Consider the following 21,363-nt stretch of genomic DNA (forward strand, 5'->3'; position numbering starts at 1 on the left):
CCAGACTTCGTAATTCAAAGAAGTATGTCAATAGACTTGCCTGTATGGGAGGTAAACCAAATGATTTATTAGGAAACTACCTAGAAGTGCTTATTTGAGAAGCTGAAGGAACAATAAAATAGAAGATAGAATATAGGCATGGTTGATATTTAAGAATGGTTATTAATATGAGGTCAGTTTATGAGAATTATCTTTTTAGTTCCATAATCGAGTCAAAATATTCCTATTGTAACTTCTTGACTTCTGTTTTACCTTTGTCATAGGTTATTCCTTTTTCTCTTTACCAGTGAAAAGTTGACTGGAAGAAGTGAAGAAGGAATTCAGTTGCAAGGATAGACTGATGGAAATATTTGATATAGGATGCTTTTGTTCATTATTTGCAAAACCAGTTAAATTATAGTTTGATGAATTTATACAGATCTTTCAAAATGGAGTTATTGAGAAATGTACTTGCTACATTTCTAAAAAAATCAGAATTATATCCACCACAGTAACACTTGGTTTTATAAACTCCATACATAGTTTTTTGGTACTACATTGAGCAGTATTTTTAAATGAAATTTTTTTGAAAGTTTGTCAATATTATTTCATAATGGATCATGTAAGATTTCCAACGATAAGTATGTCAAATTTATATTCAGCACTATATTCAGTATGTCATCACCCCAGATTATAAGCAAAGTGAATAGATTTATATTCCATTCTATACAAAGAAAACTCATGTAAATGAAATAACACTAATCTCAGTTTTAAGTTAGGTAAAGGCCCTGTGTGGAAAGTGTAGTTCATCTTTTATGACAGCATGTATCATATCCAGCTGCTTTCTCTCTCTAATCAAAACATTTGCTCACAATAATAGCTGCCTCTATGCCTTGTTTTTAAACCATTTGCAACAAATTAAACTGGGAACAACGTGTCCATAGTAAGAGAATTCAGGATTCTGGGACATGTATGTTCCTAATAAGAAAAAAGAAACCCAATTCACCAGCCAATTATCATTTTACTTTAAAGCTTTGTTTCATGAAGCTCTAATAAAATTTGTATTCAACACTAATATAGTGTTAAAAAATTTATAATTATTCTTCACAGAATAGCTCCATTTAAAATTGTATATCAGATATGCACAATATAGTACATAGCTTATGTATTCAGAAGAAATATTTAGGGAAAACAACATAGGAATTGAGTTTCTCATGCAATAGTAAATTCTTATTCTGAGCCATTATGTGTGTCATGCTTATGAAGCTACATTAATAAAAGTTAATATTCTACATATGACTTTATATTTTAGATAGCATTTGACTCAAAAGACACATCAAAGTGAATTGGTATGCGTTACTATTTTAGAATACATCTCATAATCTGTGTTTGCCAAAGAAATCCTTCTTCTATTTATATATTTTTTAAAATATAATGATTTAGTATTACCAACTTTTTCACTGTTTGAGAAATAAATATTGAATTGTTAATGTTATATTTTTGTAAAGGATTCATTTATCTTTGCAATTATATCAAGAGAAGAAAAGAGTAAATGTGATTTAGGTCAGATTAACACATCTTAATTTAAACATTGAAAGATGTGTGTTTGAAAGATCTCAATCTCCACATGTTCTAGAAATAAAAGCCAGACACAATACAATAAAACTTCATGCATCCCATAGAAGTCTGAATAACCAATTACTTAAAAATTTCACCATCTGCTCTCATTGAAGCAGCAAGACTGAGGCATTTTCCCATGTTACAAACCATGATAACCAGAATATAACAGAATGAAAAATGCTAACATCATTCCCCCCCTTTCTTATTTGCTGTTGTGGTTCTTAATGAAAACTTGAGCTATGCAAACAAAGGAAAGGGGAGGATATTCCCCCGCCCCATCTCCTAATTGAGCGCTTACATCCAGTAATAGCTTTTTGCTGTCCTGGGCAGCATGACATTGTCTCATTTGGCCACGCACAGCTATTATTCTAGGAGGCAGCTAGTGAAGTACCCCAATCCATCTGCTTGCTTTTCATGGGCTGGTGCTTTCCTTGATGTTGACAGCTGTCTTAATATTCCTGGGCCACCTGCCACACAGTAAATACTGTGCTCTAAGATATATACAGAAGCTTATCCCTCTGTGGACTTTTCAGAAAAAGAAGCTTAGCATTTCTAAACTACACTTGCATCCTTGTTTAAATGCTTCAGGGATCAGCACTTTTAGCCTGTTCTCATACTTTTGAGGAGTTTAGTGCTTATGCTTTGGGAATCACAGTATGATGAACTTCAGGTTTTCTCATGTATCAAATAAGCTATTGAGTTGCAGTCTTTTTGTGGAAGTCATGGTGGCCACAGGAGATAGAGAAGAAGAGAGCATACTGACAGTTATTTCCTCTGAACCTTCCTGGAACCTTCTATATTATAATGGGAGTCCATCCTATATAGAAAGCTTTCCCCTGTTATACCCTCTTTGTTCATCTGTTTGCCCCATCAAACTTGTTCCTTGAGGGAAAGTATCTAACTCATTCATTGTATCTCTAAGAATGAGCATGTGTCTGACATATAGTTGGTACTCAGGGACAGATCCAGGTTCGGAGGTATCTGAAGATTTTTATAACTTGAGGGGTCCTTTTTTAAAGAAAAATGATTTAAAAATAAGAATAAAAATTAGATAAATGAGTGAAAAAAGAAATCATGCAAATTACCAATTTTAAAAAGTTGACTAACAAAACAAACATCACAAAATCTAGAAAACCAATGTATTTTCCATTAACTCCTTGGCATACCTCTATAATACTTTTTTAATTTTTATAGTATACTCTTTGATAGACTTTCATATGACAATGATTTAAAAAAAATTTTTTTTTTTTAAGTAATCTCTATACCCAACATGGAGCTCAAACTTATGACCCAGAGATCAAGAATCACATGCTTTACCAACTAAGCCATCTAGGCGCCCTGATGATGATTTTCTAATATCATTTTCTATACATTTGGTTGAGTGTATTATTGATGGAAGGGCTATGTAAACGTGTAACACTGTCACACATATACTCACTGTACTGCTGCTATGGGTTTGTGCCCTACAATGAAGAATTCTGATAAATTCTATGTTACATGATTTTCATTTAAAAAGTTTTATGCATTTACAATTATAAAAATTGTATACATTATACATTATTTTTTTTAAGATTTTATTTATTCAAGAGAGAGAGTGAATGAGAGAGCACAAGTGGTGGGGGGGGGAAGAGGGAGAAGCAGACTCCCCCCTGAGCAGGGATACCTATGACCCTGGGATCATGTCCTGAGCCAAAGGCAGACATTTAACCTACTGAGCCATCCAAGCGCCCCTATAGTGCATTATTGAACATACTCCTACTATGAGAGAAATTACATCAGTTAGAAGTGATTCTTCCTCTTGTATTTTGTCTTTGGATTATTGGAATAATTTTCCAGTCCCCTTTTGATACATTTCAAATCTTGTTTCACCTCTACTACCTACATATTTTCAGTGTTAGAGGTCTTAGGATATGTTTGTGTCTTAATAGGACCTCTGGTCTTGCATCTTGGATATAATGCTTGGTGAGCTGCGCAATAGACAAACAAATTTAAGCAATAACTTAACTAAATTTTGAAGATACAACCACATAAATATACCCCACTAAATATATTTCCTACTCAAATTCCCCAGAAGATGCCAAAATGTCCCCAATAAATTCAACACCAACTGACTTTAGGAGAAGTATGATCCTGGGGGCAGGGGTGTGGGAATCCAAGTGGAAAAAAACTGTGGTCTTAATCAATTGCAGTTAAAACATATACTTTTATAAATTTCACAAAAACACATGACCATGTGATCACATTCCCAAGTTCACATCGGAAGAGACCGTGCCAGTCAGGGGCCTTGAGACTTCAGCTTTGTCGGCTTCACAGTAAATATGCTTCTACCGTAGGCCTTCACTAAATGGCTGTGGAACAATTGAATGATCGAATGAAGACAACTTTGTTAAATTTTCATCTCTAACATCCTCACACCTCTAAAATTCAACACTTTTACAGACTTCCTAATGCAAGGAATACTAATAACTTAGTATTCAGAAGTTATGAGTCAGAATATAAGGATATAGGCTATCTAGAAACTGATAAGTACTTTCTAGAAAAGCAAATCGATGAAAATTTAGGTGTCATTGTTTTATGGTTTTAATCTTTCATAGACAAAGTTTGCCTTAATGGAGGCAGGGCACCATTTGTATTTACAGTTCAATCAAAGTGCTGCTTTGTTCTACCACAGAATGGAGATTAGAGTATCATTAGATATTGTTTCCTTCATGAAGTAGTTGCTTTGGAGAAAAAAAACCTATCATAGATGTGAATTGGCCCAGCTGTTCACTTTAGGGGCCTTTAATAACATCTAAAATATCTTATAGCTTTACAAGCTGTTCATCAATAGAAGAGATTCTAGCTGGATGAGCAGTAGCATTATTTCCATTACTTATACTATCCTCACCAACACTGTAGAAAATTTTTATGACAGATGTTACACATTATGATTCTGATGCCTTCTCACTTATGCAGGATATTGGCTATTGAAGAAATATGACAGCATTTTCCTTGAGAGCTATTTTTCAGAGAAATTATTCTTAGAAAACTATTATTAGTAGTTAAAACCATAATTCAGTACTAAATCTTGCTGGGTCCGACCCACTTTTATCCCCAGAGAGACTTCCCAAACAATCCACCCGCTGGGTGGGCATTAGGGTATAGGGCCCACTTTTTACAGTAGAAATGGGGGATACATCTTGTAGTCCCTTAACTTTGGGGAGATAAATTATTCTCTGGGCCTTCTAGCTGGAGGGAACAGTTTGCTTTGTTTTCTCTTTGTTCTCATGTTCTCCGGGCTTTCTAGTAAGTTGGCATTTAATGGAGATTCTCCCCTAATAATAATAAGGCAAGAATTGGGAACTTTACTTGTCCTATGTATTATTCTAGCTTTTTCCTATTTTCTCAGACTCACAGAGGAGGAAATATTCCCAAATGAGAAAGCACTGGTAAGTCTTGAATCCAAGCTGAAGGAAACTGGGCTGATTTAGTTTTGGTGGGTTGAATCAAAGCCAGAACAAATTCAGATGAGTGCCTTGAGCTCTGCTGCAGTTAGTAGGGGCAGGAGTGCTTCTAGGAGGCAGCTGTGGGATGGCAGGGAAACTCAACTGTCACCAGCTGATGCTAAAACGACTGGGGCTTATAGATGTCTAATTTACTCATAAGCAACCTTCTTTTCTCCAGCACCCAAAGTTAGAGGAGGGATGACCCCCAAGGCACCTTCCTTCCCTTCCCCAAGCCAAAACTGCCTTGGGCATTTCATTTACTTGTATACAATTTTTATACATGTAAATGTCTGATATCTCTGTAAATATCTCTGATTTCTACATGGTCCCAGGAGCAATTTATTCTTAAAACAAGCAAACAAAAACAAAACACCTGGGGTGAAGGGGCCTCAATGTTTTCTGTTCTAGCCACTAGGGTACAAAAAAACTAAGAAAATCCATACTACTGTATTAATGAAATAAGTCAGGCACAGAAGAACAAATACTACATGATACCACTTATATGATCAATATAATATAGCCAAATTCATAGTAGAGTGGAATGGAGGGGGAAACAGGGAGCTCTTAGTTAAAAGGTACTGCTTGTTTCAGTTATGAAAATGAGAAATTCCTAGAGTTCTACTATACAGCATTGTGCCTATAGTTAATAATACTGTACTGTACACTTAAAAATTTACTAAAAAGGCACACTTTATGTTAAGTGTTCTCAAATAAGAGGGCAGGAGGAAACTTTTGGAGGTTTATGGCATAGATTGTAATAACCGTTTCACGGGTGTATGTTTATCTCCAAACTCATCAGGATGTATACATTAATTATGTAGGGCTTTCTGTATGTAAAACATGAAAAAAAACCTAAGAAATTCCATAGTACTGTATTTAGACTGTCCTTGTTTTAGCATTCTTAAAGACTGTTTGGTTTCCAGATTTCAGTTAAGTCTGTGTATCGACTACAAAATATGTTTAAATCACTTGTTTTTTGATCAGTGTCCTTTTTGTAGGAGGTTCGCAGAGTAGTAGGTAATATGGAGTGTGAGAAATTTAAAGAGCTTCTGGGTTTAGGGAAAGTTACTCCACACATAAGGGAGCTGAACAAGAAATGAGTTGACAGACCTACAGGACACCTATGCCCCCACCTTCACTTCTGGGACTCCGCCCTGGGGTATCCTCTTTTGCAGCCCTGGTGGAAAGTCTTTGGAGTAGCTGTTAGCTGAAAGACAGCCCAAGGCACTCTGATACCGCACTTTACCAGGTGTTTTCACAAACTCTAGTTCATCAACTTCTTTCAAAAGTCCGAGTACTGTTTTCGCTCACTGGCTGGCGAATAGAAAACACATCAGTATTACAGAGTAAAAACTGAGCGCAAAGCCAAATGGGTTGCTGCAGCCTGAACTCGTTTGGGCGGGAAACCGGCCGGCTACAGCTGTGCCCGAGCTCCGGGCGGGGCCGCGGCCTCTGGCTCCTCCCGGGGGCGGGCTAGCCGGGGGCGGTAGGAGGAGCCGGCGCGCCGCGAGACCAGCCGCCGCGCGGGGAGCGCGTCGCACCCGCGACTCTCCCCCCGGGGATGGACTGAGTCGCGCCGGCGGCCCGCGCTGAGTCCGTCCTGCCTTCGCCGGGTCGCGCCACGCCGGGCTCCGGGCGCAGGACAGCGCCTCACCCGTTCCCTGCGGACGGCCCCGGACCGGCAGCCGCACCGGGGAGATGTCTGGCGGCCGGAGGAGAAGCGGCGCCCCCTGGCACACCTTCTCCCGGTTCTTCGCTCCCCGAAGCCCTTCCCGGGACAAGGAAGAGGAAGAGGAGGAGAGGCCGGGGACGAGCCAGCCGCCCGCTCCAGGCCAGGGCGCTGCCAGGTGGGAGCCGCGGGGGACGTCGGGGGGCCCTGTACCGACTCGCCTGATGGGGGCCCCTAGCCCGACCGCCTGCAGCCAGCGGTTCTGGGGCCAGGCTACGCTCCGCTCGCCACTTTCTGTTCTCCTTTGCTAAAGTTTCCTCCTCCTCGCTCAGTTCCCGTGCCGCTTCACTCCCTTTTCCTTGGTTAGTTAAATCCGGGTGAAGTTCGTGACCCACGGCGGGGTGCGTTCCCACCCGGCCCAGCCGGCGCGGCGCTCTTCCTTCCAACCTCCCCCTCCCGGTACGTGATTCTGTTCCCGTTCCACACTGGCGTCTGCGCTCCAAGTTCTGTGGCAGAAGCGAGTCCCCCGGCGTGCTGCCGGCCGTAATGGGAAACAGTTGTGAGCGAGCCGAGCCACCAGCCGGGGCAGGGCGGGTGCGACCCGAAACCACTCGGGAGGGAAAGGTAAAACACTGGAGCGCCACCCCCTCAGCTGGTGTTCTGCCATCTTATTTAAATTTACTCAAAATTATTATTATTATTTTTTTTAAAGAATTGTGATAATGAGTTCCCAGGACTTAGTCAAAATACAAAAACCTCGCTAGTTTTATTTACCATTGCCTGGACATTTAAATGATGCCGCCCTCCTTACCCCTGTTTCTTTGGAGATATCCCTCAAGTTCCCCAACAGATTCCGAAAACCAGGACTCCTCTCTCTTGGTGTCAGCATGGAAAACGTGCCCCTTCTCTACAGTCTTTGCTTCTTCCTCCACCTGCTGTAAAATCGAATATATATGTGTATGTATAGACGGCTCTCCTTAAAATGCCGGTTCCTGAGTCTTTTCATCCATTTTGAGGGAGGAAGAGGGGTCAAATGAAATACATTTTACTGTTTTAAACTTTTGATGAGAAGACAGGCTTATACTCTGTCCTCTCCCAAATTGCACCGGAATTGTGTAATCCGTTTTGATTGGAAGGACGCTCTCTAGAAAGCTATGTTTTACTTCAGATTTTAAAGACTACGCGGAGGACACGAGGAAAATGGATAGGAAGCAGAACTGTGTGACTGTGCTGGTGTCATTAGTATTCAGGTCTTGTGATTTGATTCTAGGAGTTTGTGTTCCTCAGTTTCCCTACTTGGGAAACATTTCCATTATGAATGACTGTTAATTCTACATCTTTCCAAGAAAGCACCTGTAATTGGTAAACTTTTCCTGCTAAGCTTCACCTATAGTTGCCCTGTTAAGGGAGAATTTAAAATTCAAAGTTACACGGTAGTTAAAAATAGTTTTGAAGTCTGACAGGGTTCAACCAGAATGTCAGATCTGCTGGTGTGGGCAGACAGCCTGAGGTGCCTGCCATCACTGCAACAACACTAATCATCTTGGATAATATAGAAGCGGTGTTTAAAAGAAATCCCAAGTAGACTCAGCAGAAGTTGGCAACTTGAATCACTGTTAGAAAGGAATAGGCTGGCCAATTTCAGGTTCATAATAGAATTGTGCTGAAACTCTGCCTGCCTTCCTGCCCTAATTTGGCTCTTTAAGACACTTCTCAAATCTAATCTCTCTCTCTCTCTCTCTCTCTCTGGATAACCTCTCTAGCAACTAGCCTCTTGTCTACTTAGCACTTCTCCATTCTCATCTCCAGATAGGGACAGGCTGTGGCGTTTTGACACTGAGAATTTTAATTGTGCTTATATGAACACTAATTTTGTCCTCATCTTTTTAGAACTTGCCAGCTTAGGAGATAGCAGTAATCCTTTCTGTGGGTGTTTTACCTTTTAAATGAGCTTAAATCTTTCTTTTCAAGAATATAAACACACACAAAGCCCTTATTGAAAGTTTAATGAAACAAATGGAAACTCTTAGTAGTACCCAGTGTCCTAGTAACACAACACCCTGGTGTTAACAAGATTGGAAACAGAATTGCGATCTGTCACTGTGCTCTTATTTCCAATGAAAGGGTGTTTTGGCTGTTTCTCTTAGAGGCAGTGAAAACTTGTAGTTGTAATGGGGGCCCAGTTTACCTTTTATACTGGTGACCCCAACAGCAGACATGCAGTGTGGTAGGGATGTAAAGATGACTGAAGAAAAAGGGTCCTTTCTCTCAAGGAACTATAAGAAGCTGAAAAGACCACTTGAAAACAGCAATACTAGTACATTTCATGCATGTATCTAGCACTTAACGATTTACAAAAGTAGTTTTATGGATATTACACTTGAGGTTGGGCAAACCTTTGTGATCAGTGTCCTCATTTTACTGTAAAAAAACAGTTAAAATTGCCCAAAGTCACATAGCTACTTTTCAGTCAGTGAACAAGTATTAAGTCGGATGCTGCGCCTGCAACTCTGAGGCCCCTTAAAATATGTTAAGGATTAATACCCGCTTTCTCATTTTTTTCAGTGTACTTGAAATGCATTTTCTCAAACTTTAAACTTATACAGTCTCTTTTTCAACACTGGGAGTGTTGGCTCATATGAAGTTTATTATATAACTTATGCGTGTGCAAATACAAAATGGGACTTCACAGAATTCCTTAAGAACAGAATGAAAATTAAACATAACCATAAGACCGATAAAAGTCAATTTTTAAGCATTATCCTGAAAACTCTTTTTTGGCTACCCACAAAATACAAATGGTACCAACTGGGACAAACACAGTCTTTGGTGTTGCCATGACTCTACAACTCTGTACTCTGCCATGATTCAGGTTTTACAATATTTCCTTATTTGAGCCATAGGAAAACCTTTGCTTTTATGGTGTGCTCTAAGTTACTTGGGCTTCATTTGGTGTGAACACATCATTTATGCATTGAGTTTGCTGTTATTCTATTCTCATTAACCTTTGGCCGTTAAAAAAGGTCTGTTTACATCAACACTGCAGATTTAAGTATGGACATTTGAATTGCTTGTTAGTACTGTTCTAGGGTGACTGACGAGATTCAGGAGGTTCTTGTATTTTAGTTTTTTTTATTTAGTTTTATTTAGTTTTATTATTTTATTATTATTATTTTATTAAGTTTTATTTAGTTATTTTCATATGGAAATGAAAAATGTAATAAGCTTTCATAGGAAACTTGAGAACTCTGCGTTCTGTGGATCCCAATTTGAGAATCACTGCTATAATGTTTAACCATTTTATGAGCACACAAGGAAAGGACTTATTAGAAGTGGTAGGGGACAGCAGGGAGGGCTTCACGGTCGAGGGAGTTTTACCTGGTTCTTCAAGACATCGGTAGTGTTTTAGGAGAGAACTTAGCCAGGAAGATAGAAATGGGGAACAGGTATTCTACGCTGAGCAAAGGCCTATAGGAGGTTATGATCTACTGGGGACTATATACATTAGTGGGACAGAGTGAAAGAGGCAGTAAGAAAGATTGGAGCTAGGTCACAAAGGTCTCTAGACCGTATTTGGCTCTCGATTTAAAGTTTAGAGTACTTTTGTGAAAACCTGTTAGATGCTGCTAGAATGTGAAATTTGGAGGATGCCTGCCTATTAATGTTCTCCGCTTTGAGAAAATGCTCACTTTTGTTTCTTTGCTCTATCACACACGATGGACCTGTTTAAAAGGAGCTCTGTATGACATTTTAACTCAAGACGGGATAGTAAGGTGAGATCAGCATTTATCAAGGGCTGATTGTGCATGTGTTGCTGGGCTAGGTACTTTTACTTGCAGCATCTCATTTAAACCTCACCCTTAGACTTGAAGGTTGGTATGCTGATCACTATTCTGACAATTGAGGAAACTGAGGGTGGAGAGTTCTTAATGGTGAACACTGTTGGCATCTTGGGTGGAACAATTCTTGGTTGAACTGGACTCTGCTGTCCTTTGCAGGACATTTCGCATCCATGACCCCGCCCACTAATTGCCAGTAGCATCCTCTAGTAACTGGGATAATCCAAACACCTCCACCCAGGTGGATGGGCGGTAGGATACCACTCCCAGTAGAGAATGATTTACCCCAAATCATGAGAGTAATAAGTTTCAGGGGTGAGATTTGAACCTCGGTTTCTCTGACTCTAAAGCTCTGGTTCTTTTTTCCACACCATCTTGCCCACCACCCTTCTGAACTATGCTCATTCAAAATACATTTGAATATGTAAGCCAGTTGGAATTTTTCATACTTTGTTGCAGAAATGTGGCCCATTTCAGATACACTCTTTTTTTTTTTTTGTTACTGTTCCTTTCAGTGTTCTAGTATATTGTTATTGATAGAAATGAGGTAAGACAATCACTAGACCAAGGACAGGGGCTGTGTCTTATTCCTCTTGGTGTTCCCTTTACCTAGCTCAGGTGAGGAGTGTATCACTGTTGATAGAGCATTAAAGCACTTATTAGTGGTTTTCAGCTACCAGTAGTACCCTCCCTCTTGAATCGGGCATTTAGAGATGTGAGGGATCTTAAAAGGTTTCTACAGTGTTTGACTCTCTGTTTAAAGTTTAGAGAATTTTTGCTTGTCACCATGGCTGAGGGTGTTAAATGGGTGGAGCTGGATGCTACTGGCTTGCTGTGCAGGAGATATTCTCATAAAAAATGTCAGCAGTGCCCCTGATGCATGAGAGCTGCTGGCCTTCAGGCTAAAGGACCAGTGTTGACTACAGCATCAGGTGTGTGAGGAAAGGGAGCTTTGTTCTCTGAATTTTCATGGTGATTTTATTTTCATTGATTTGAAAGCACTATAGGAAATAATTGGTAACTAGTTTATTTGCATAGGAGATACCTGTGTGGTCTTGAAAGACCACATCAGCAGTTCATACCCATTGTAATAAAGATGACTGGAAAATTCCAGAAGTCCACAGCAGTATGTATTTTCCGAGAATCTTGAACTCCCAGGTTGACTGAAAGCATAGAAGCTACTTTTGGAAGTAGAGTAGAAATATAGTTTCAACACCCCAAAACAGTCTAGATCTTTCAAGTGAGATTTCTATCTTTGCGGTTTAACAGGGTATCTGCCAGGTGCCTAATTTGGGGATTCTGTTTCTTGGTGACGGCATTCCTTGTAAGCTAACTCAGTTGTACATTCTAAATGTTAAAATTGCAAGTACCTCACATTGTCCCATAATAAACTTATGTCATTAGAACTTCTAACTGTATTGAAACAATGATAGCATTTTTTTTCCTCTCAGGAAAATATGTAAAGGGATATTAACAAATTTTGTAAAGAGGAAAATAATGTTCCCTTCAAGATAAAATATTTCATTTCCTAACCAGAGTTCTGATGAAACACACTGTGGCCTAGCTATGCCAGAAATGCTGATACAACTGTGGTAGTGAGAAAACATAGGTTGGTGTAAATTTAAACCCAGAAAAATTATCTGGGCTATCTCCTGAGAAGAAAAGATCAGCATGAAATAAAAGCTTAAAACGTCATGTATTTGGAGTCTGTTCATTCCATAAATTTGGCTGCCATGTGTCAAATATGGTATCATGCAGTGGGAATAAAGATGAGTGAATGACCAAAAGTGCTCTCGAATAGTTCATAAATTAACAGAGGAGATGAACATGTACATCTCTGTTCTCAAGATGAGCTCATTATAAGTCAAAAATGTTTGTGGCGTATGTGACTTGTTTGGTTCAGAATATACTTACTGTTTCATGACTATCAAATATTTTTTGAGAGCTTTATTTGGGCTTCCGAAATATCTTCCCACATTATTAACTTTTCTCTGAGCATGGTTTGATTAACATCCTTTGCCAACCCAAATACTGGGGAGATGGTACAGTAACTGGACCAGCAGGGTGAGTGGCAAGTGCTTTTCTTCTATTCCTCTTGCTCTTCCTAGACTCCACAGGTTTGGCAAGTTCTAGATGGAGGCAGAAAAGCACACCCTCTTGGGAATTAACATTTCACGTGAGTGGAGATCCTTACACAAAATAGCTTAATGTTTGTAGAGAAACAAGTTGAAGCTTTGCGACCGGAAACAACTCATTCTTAATGTTTGGTTGGCAGTTGTGAATGGCCAGTGGTACAGCTCCAGCAGGACTATCCCTCTATGTGTAATCCCTGGGGGTATTTAATTGCAGGTATCCCAAAGCAGTGAAACAACTGTTTGCTTAATCAAGTGTTTTTGTTTTTTGTTTTTGTTTTTTTGCCTGACAGATTGGTGATGACAAAACTAAATCGTCCTTTATTAAGGCCCTAATCAGACCCAACCCTTGTGCTTGGGACTTTATATACATACACTTAATTCTTAGCAACCTTTGAGAGAGGTATCTTTACACCGTCTTACAGATCTATAATTTAAGGCTTGGAGAGGTCCAGTAGTTAATCAGAAGTGTCACAGCCTCTGTGGTAGAGTCAGAGTCAAATTCTCCTTCCTGAACTCAGAGTTTACAGCATTATGTGATTGCGTCCTCTGCTTAACTTAGGAAGACCCATAAAAGAAAGCTCGTCCTAGAAATGGTTTTGAATGGAAATAAAAAACAATGGCATGCAGCTGGACATCTGCCCAGATGGTTTGGGTCAGTGCTCTGTACAATAAAGAGTTTTGTGGTCCTGACAGCCGAGAAAAGGAAAACAAATGTATGTATCTATCAAAGGACAGATCTATATTTAATCACATGAAAAGGGTCAATCTCCTTCAAAAGACCTGCAAACAAAGTATAGCAAGATACCATACTCTACCTAATTGATAAGCAAAACGAGTTAGAGGTGGGTAAACTGGTGTCCAACCTTGGACAGGTTCTCTCAGGATTACATATTCACATACTCTGAGCACTTCCCCTGTAGGAATTCCATCAGATGTAAACAGTTTGCAGACAGGCCTGACATTGCCTCTGCAAGGCTAGCCATTGCAGTGTTGCTTTAATAGCAAAAGAGGGAATACACTTATGTCCCATCAAGTGGACTAAGTGATAAATCATGGTCCAATCATATAATAGAATACTACACAGCTGCCAAAAAGAATGATAAAGCTTTTTATGTACTGATAAGGAAATATCTCCAGGATTCATTAAGAAAAAAGAAAAAAGCAAGCTGGAAATCATTGTGTGTAGTATGCTCCCATTTCTGTATAAACAGCGGAGTGTGAAATAAGTCTGTTATTCTGTGCTGTGTTAACAAGGGGGGGATGGGAGACTGGCTCAAGAAATGAGGAACAGGGGCACCTGGGTGGCTCAGTTGGTTAAGCGACTGCCTTTGGCTCAGGTCATGATCCTGGAGGAGTCCCTGGATCGAGTCCCGCATCGGGCTCCCTGCTCAGTAGGGAGCCTGCTTCTCCCTCTGACCCTCCCCCCCTCATGTGCTCTTTCTCTCTCTCATTCTCTCTGTCTCAAATAAATAAAATCTTTAAAAAAAAAAAAATGAGGAACAGGAGGGAGACTTTCGTTTTATACCTTTTTATACATAAAAAAATTATGTGGATTACCTACTTCAGGGGAAGAAAGACTAGTTTAAGACCTGGTGCATATCTGTGCATAAATGAGTAAAAATCAAGAGAATTTAGGATCCTGACTTGGCAGAGATCTTCCAAAGAATGAATGAACTACACTAACTTGTTCAAAGGAGAAAAGTTACAATTAAGGCTGTAAATAAAGTAGTATTTATAATGCAGAGAAATTTGATATTTTGACATTTTCTGTAAGTATGAGTGAGGCTTCTGTATTATTAATCTAGTGTGAAAGTGGGTGGAGTTAAATACCAACTCATTTTTGTGAGCTCACCCATCAGACACTTTGAATAACGGCATGACCCTGGCATGTCATTAACACTTTCAGTCTTTTTGTCAAAAATCGAGGCAGGTGGCTCATCTCTCTAAAGTCTCTTCCGGATTTAGCATACCAGCCAAAACTCCATGGAATAATAGGTGCGTACAAAATCAGTATGCCTGTATATTAGGAAGACTTTTTTTTTTTTTTACTGGAAAAGTCATGTATGAAAACTTCATGTTTACCAAGAATTCATTTAGTACCCCTTGTACTAGTTACTGTGCTAGGCTCAGCGAATCCCAGCAGCAAATATGCTGCAACATGTTCTTTGGCTCAAAGCATACATGCAGTTTTGTGGAGAGGGCAGACATAGCACAAATCTTCTTCCTGTAAAGTAAGTACTCAGGTGACACTCAGGGCTGTAGGAATATTTAACAGGTGTGGGGCCATTCTTGACACGATTTTTAGAGGAAACTTAAAAGATTTAAGAGAGAGAGCATGCCTGCACACGTGTGCGCGCGTGCACACACACACACGTGTGCAAGTGGGGGGAGGGGCAGAGAGGGAGAGGACCTCCAGCAGACTTCCCGCTGAGCCCAGAACCCACTCCAGGGTTCCACCTCACCACCCTGAGATCATGACCTGAGCCTAAACAAGAGTCAGTCACCTAACTTCCTGAGCCACCCCGGCTCCCCTAGTGGAAACTTTTATTTTGCTTAATCTCTTTCTTCTGGTATTTTTGTACATGTGCCTGAACAATGCCTTACTGTTCTTTCTTGATTTATAAGCTTTAGCTAACTTATACTGACTTCTCGTTATGGTAGATGAGGACTTAGCTATTTTATACCTCTTCCCACTTAGCTTTACTCATCCAGCCAATACAATTGTTATAAGTTTGGAATTAAATCAAAAGCCAATCTTTAGATTCTTATGAAATACAATTTTGGTTTCACGAACACAACACACTAGCTTCTCTGTCTTCCTTATGACAAGTAGCACAGATGGCAATGCGAGAAACAATGTGGAAATGGCGTTCGAGTGCCCTCACAAATAGTGGTTTCATGTAATTTCTAAAAATATGTTAGAAATTTGTGCTTTATTCTTTGTATTAAATTTATACAAAGCATGGATACTACCTTAGTGGCAGATGATAATTTTTTATAATTGCCATGCTTCTTATGACAAAGAATGAAATACTGAGTTTTCTGTTTTATTAACTGGGACAGGTTAGGTGAGATGTGAATTCTCAGCCTTTTATTGTCTTGTCAGATCACCGAGGAGTATACCCTGGCTGGAGGGGTGGCATTGTGCTCTATTAGTCTAAACTGGAAATGTGTACTGTAATAATTTTTATTATTTCATTGTTCTGGGAAGGCAAATAAGGATCTCATTCGGCAATATTGTATACATTATGATACAAAGGATACCATTATGTAATTGTAGTATTAGTATTTTGTAATTTGTCTATTCTGAATTCATTTCCACTAACTTGCATTTGTTTGCTTTTTGAAATCAACTACAATACTTTGTATTTTTTTGTCCTTTTAATAGAAATATAGGCTTTTGTAAAACAGGTATGAAATTATAAAATCAAAAAGAAAAAAGTACAACTCATAACCCTACCCACTCAGGCAAATACTATTCTTTCAGACTATTTCCTATGTGCATTTCCACATATATGCATATTTTTTACAAAAAGTGAAAGGTCTCTTCAGGATTTTGAACTTTATTTTTTTTTTCACTCAACAAGGATGCTTTAACATTTTCTACAATGGTATATATATTTATACAAATTATAAAAAATTCTAAATTTAGTTTTTTTAAAAAAACTTTAATTTTCAGAATTCAGTTTGAATATCTAAATGTGCCTCTGCTTGTATAGGGTTTGCATTCGAATGGGAGAGGGTAGAAAATTAACAAATTCTATAATATATAATGTGCCCTGAAGTACAATAAAACATGGTGAGGGAATGGGACATGATGGAGATAATGAGTCTGGAGTAAGGTGTAGATAGAATGGTCATGAAAGGCCCCCCCCTTTTTTTTTTTTTGCATAACATTTGAGCAAAGACCTGGATGATACTTGGGAGTGGGACAGAAATCTGAGAAAAGAACTTTCCAGACAGAGGGAACAGCTAGTTCCAGGGCCCTGGGGCAGGTCACGTTGGCACAGATGCCAGAGTGAGCAGAGACAACAGAATGGAAGGGAGAGCGGCTGTCAATGACATGAGGAAGGGAGTCGGGGGCCAGAGGAGGTAGGCCAAGGTAGGGAGTTGAGATGTTTCCTTTTTGAAAGTATCATTTGGGTGCAAGTTTATATGTGCGTGTGTGTGTGTTTATATATTCTCACAAAGATTGTTGGTTTATTGATGTCTGGAAGAATTTGCAGTGAGAAAGAATTTGAGTTGGAGGTTGGAAGTGAGGTCAGCCTTGGTCGGGCTCTGGGAAGGCACAGTCTTGTCTGTCCTTGGATCTCCAGTGCCCCTTCCTTAGGACAATTTGATGAATACTGCATGAATGGGTGCCCATTTTAGAGGGCAGCCAGAACACTGTTTTGAATTCATGTCACAGCAAAAGATTGAGGGTGTTGATTCGTGTGAAGTAGGTCATAAATGTTTAGAATCTGAAGGGTATGGGGTAGAGGACTTTGGGAGAGGAGAGCAGTTACTGGTGTCACCTATCAACAGCTCAGGTACACATCAAACATAGCAACGTTCTCTCTAGCCTGTGATTGAACTGCAATTATGGGTCTTGTTTTGGGGGCATGGGATGGGGGACAGGAAGTAAATCAGCTTCCAGGTGGATACATAAATTACAGGAGAAGGCTGACATGATGGGGGAAGGACTGTCAGAAGAGTCTAAGATTGCAAAGCAGCAGAGCTTCATAAACCTTTCCTCCCTTCTCCCAGTTTTTCTCCAAAGAGTTCTGAAATTCAAATGCCAGATGTTTGAGCTAAAATACTTGCTGTTCAACTGCCTTAAAATTGCAGCTTTTAGTTACCTTTTAATTTAAAGCCCAGAAATAGTGCCATAACCACCTGTTTTATATTCTGTTAATGGTCACTTAAAAAATACAAGTACTAGTCTACTGCTGGCAGTCACTGTTTATGAATGGACAGTTTTCCAGATGGCTGTTTGTAAATCGTCAGTGTGGAACTCTGTCCCCATAGAAGCAGGGTTGGAAGCAGGCCACTCTAGGCCCATGCACAGAAGTCAGTTTAATCCATAACGTGCCTTCAGTAAAATATTGAACAAAGAGAGCCTCTAGGCTTGTCGTGTGAAGCTGTGTTTGTAAGAAAAAATTCCAAGGTAGTGTAGATGCCCCCAAAGCAGCAGCAGACCCTTTGAAAGTTTGTGGGGATAAAAGCCCATACTGTATTTAAGGACCCAAATGCGGGCTGAGAGGGTGGAGTCTCAGGGAATACAGGACAGGCCCGGAGGTGGCCTCAGTAGGTTGGAAATAAGGACTGTACAAGTTTCTGTCTCTTTCTCAGAATGTCCTGGTATTAATTTTGATACTGAGTTGGTTTCTTGGTCAGAGTCTCTCAGTTCCTTCACCATACAAAACTTCAAGTTTAGTCTACCTGTTTCCTTTTCCATTCGTCCTACCACTGGAGGATCATATGGGATTTTAGATCTGGCAGAGAGCTGGTCTGACGCTTTCATTTTATATATTTGAAAAATCGGATCCAGAAATGTGCATTTTGAGTGAAGTGACCTTTGTCCCTAAGGTCTGTCCCTGAAATAGACATAAGTCCATTTTGCAAAGCACTTCGCTACTAATGACAACAAGAAAGGGTGTGGATAGGTAAAAGACCCCTTCTTGTTCTATATTATTTTTTCATTTAGTTCTCCATGGTAAAGTCACACTGGAGGACTGAGTATGATTTGATCACATTTCAAAGGAAGGCCAGATTCTGGCTGCTTCTTGAGTTTCATCAAAGGAATGGTGTCAAGTAGGCTCTGAGGTGAGGAACAACACACCAGGCAGGAGGCCTGATGGAGTCTGGTGGAGAGGGTGATGCTGTTTAGCAGACCAGAAGAGTTTTAGGTTAGTGGTGGAAGAGAAAACAATAGATATGCCTTGACTCTCTTTCCCTGTCCTCAGTGCTGCTGGTTCCTCTATTGTAGACCATACTTCATACAATGGAAGTGAAAATCAGAGTGGGAAGATGATTTCCGGCCGCACCAGGCTGAGTGGGATGATGGGGATGGAGAGAAGGGAAATTCTTCATTTCCCTAGGGACAGTGAATCTGGGGGACTGGTCAGATGTATATGGTGTTCCCAAATTGGGGACTATGTTTTATTAAGTGGCTTTGTGTTTAGAGATGGTCAGAATTACTGCCAGTGATGTCTCTAACACCAAACATTGCCTCCTTTCTAAAAATGGCAAGAAATAATAGACTTCTGCATCTGTAGAGAATGGGCAAGCCTCCAGAAGACAGTTATGAAAGCTGTATTCAGTTCTTTAACATTTCCAGATTTTTCTGATCCAGCCCCAGGAATGATGTGTGAGAGAAAAGGCAGAGTAAGAGGCAATGCCCAGCAGCTGTGCTCCAGGAGGGGGAGGAGTGGACAGCCTTACTCTCCCTCACTGTGTCTCCACCCTGTCCTCCTAGTCTGTGTGCTGTCCCTGCGTGTCTATCTGTTGACCATCTAGGAAGTTGCATTCTTACCATGTGAGGAACTGAATCTGGGAGAGGGCCAGCAGCATCCCTTGTGCTTCAGTCTGTGGTATACACCAAAAGAGGGTTTGTTTTTTCTTGTTGGTCCCACTGTGGACTTGCAATGCTCAGCATGCTCATTAGGGCAACAGCTTTTTGCTGGGGCCAGGAGCTCTGCAGGGCCTGGGTGTTGGAAAACCGGTAATGTTTTACATGACTGAGTTTTCTACATAATGGATACCTACCTTTATCAACACTTAACAAATTTAAATAATGTTAAGTGGAGATCTCTCAGACTAGATCATTCTCTTCCTTATACAACTCTCAGTTGTTGGCTTCTGCTGAACAGAAGGCTCTCAGACCATTGTTTATCAAGAGTGTGGTCAGAGGGCCACTTGCTTCAGAACAACCTTGGGAAGGGGGAGTCGGTTATTGAAGTGCATATTCCTAGGACCCAACTGGAATCCTTGACAATTAGGCACATACATTTGCTTTATAAATATGCTTTATAATATGATTGCCCAGCTGATTGTGGTGCATCTATGTAGGGATTCTGAAGGAGTGAGGGCAAGGATTTCATGTGGTGTGTTGACTGCACCCTAGCACCAAGAACAGTGCCTGGCACTTAAAGGGGACTTAAAAACAGAGGGGGCAGTACTTATCCGATGAGTGAGTATGTTCTTGTCCCTAATTTTCTGCTTCTTATTTGCTATGGGTTGGGGAACCTTGTTATAATTTAATAAAAAATAAGAGTATAAGATACATTGACAGGATAGGGGCTTTCCTCTGTAAATTATTTGAACTCTAGAATGTTAATGTGCTCCGTTTTTTTCTTGGCCCAGAGATTTTAGTTTGTCTGGAAAGTAAACGGTTAATGGCTACACGTTGGATTCCTGGTTTTCAGGTAGGGTCTAAATAAGTTGCTTCAAAAATGAGGAACTTCAGTGTTACTTTGACCTTGATATTTATCTGGGCTATTTTGAAGGATTAATTTCCAGAGTTCTGTTAGCTAACTAAGATGAGGCTATTTAGAAATGCAAGGTATTCTTACTTCCCTACGTGTGGTTATGAGTCCTGTCCCTCACCCCTAGCCATGAGCAAAATGTGTGCTTTCGAAAAATACTGCTATTGAACTATTCCCAAGTCTCAAAGGGGGTTAAATTGTGAAAGAACAATAAGAACAGATTGTCAACTTTCATAAGGTTTGAGATCATCTGAATTTGAACATGTTTCTCTTTCCCGCATATATTAAAGAGTCTGAGAATACTATTTCAAGCCTTTTGAGTCTTTTCTGTTATTTATTTTTTTTTTAACTAAGCAGACATCTAAGTCCAGTGTTTTCAGTATTTTCATCTACTCTGTTTTGTTTTTGTGTGTTTTGCATTGCATTGTTTCCAAAGGAACACTTTTTTGATTAAGCAGGCACAAATGGAGAAACTGTCTGATATATATATATTTTTAATTTAACAAATATTTGAGCACCAGGCACAGTGCTCAGCTCTGGGATACAGACATGAATGATAAAATTTCTGAATTTGAGTTCAAATTCTAGTTAGATAGCTTGATGTTATGGTAAAGAGCAGAAATGTATGAGTGGTATCACTGGGTTCATTAAGAACCCCCTCCCCCCCCCAAAAAACAAAGATTAAGCTAGGACTAAATTGTAAAGGATTAAGAGTTGGGCAAGGTGTCAAAGGATGTTGCAGGCAGGCAAAAGAAAGTGGTTTGTTGGCATATTCTGAGAATGTGAAGTGGTTCTATGTGGCAGGTGTATCTGGGGCCACGTGAATAACTTTATATATCCTAAGGACTCTTCATTTTATTCATCAACTGATAGAGATTTACTGAAGGGATTTTTAAACTGGAAAGTGGGATCAGATTAACAATCATTTTGACGCGAAGTAGGGGTTGAAACAGAGCAATTCTGAAGATGCCAGAGATCAATTAAGAAGGACTCTTTAGTAAACTAGAAAAGAGGTGGGGAAAGCTTTAATTGAAACTAGATTTTTATAGCTAAGCCAGAATTTTTAAAATGTGTTGTTTACTTTAGAACTCAACACATTTTCAAATTTTGATTTAGCAGTAAGATTCATGAGACTTAAACATAGGCTGTAAGTTTTAGAAAGTTTTATGA

The 21,363-nt window shown here is 39.8% G+C and overlaps 1 protein-coding gene across 1 annotated transcript in view; it reads left to right on the forward strand.

The window, feature by feature from the left end:
- The first annotated feature begins 6,782 nt into the window (after nucleotides 1-6,782).
- CRYBG3 (crystallin beta-gamma domain containing 3) overlaps nucleotides 6,783-21,363 on the forward strand; it is a 105,941-nt gene continuing 91,360 nt past the window's right edge. Inside the window, exon 1 of the mRNA XM_021687965.2 lies at nucleotides 6,783-6,931. Coding sequence (XP_021543640.2) covers nucleotides 6,783-6,931 — 149 coding nt within the window. The remainder of the gene's footprint in view (nucleotides 6,932-21,363) is intronic.

Source organism: Neomonachus schauinslandi, chromosome 1, assembly GCF_002201575.2.
Source record: "Neomonachus schauinslandi chromosome 1, ASM220157v2, whole genome shotgun sequence".
Classification (NCBI taxonomy): Eukaryota; Metazoa; Chordata; class Mammalia; order Carnivora; family Phocidae; genus Neomonachus; species Neomonachus schauinslandi.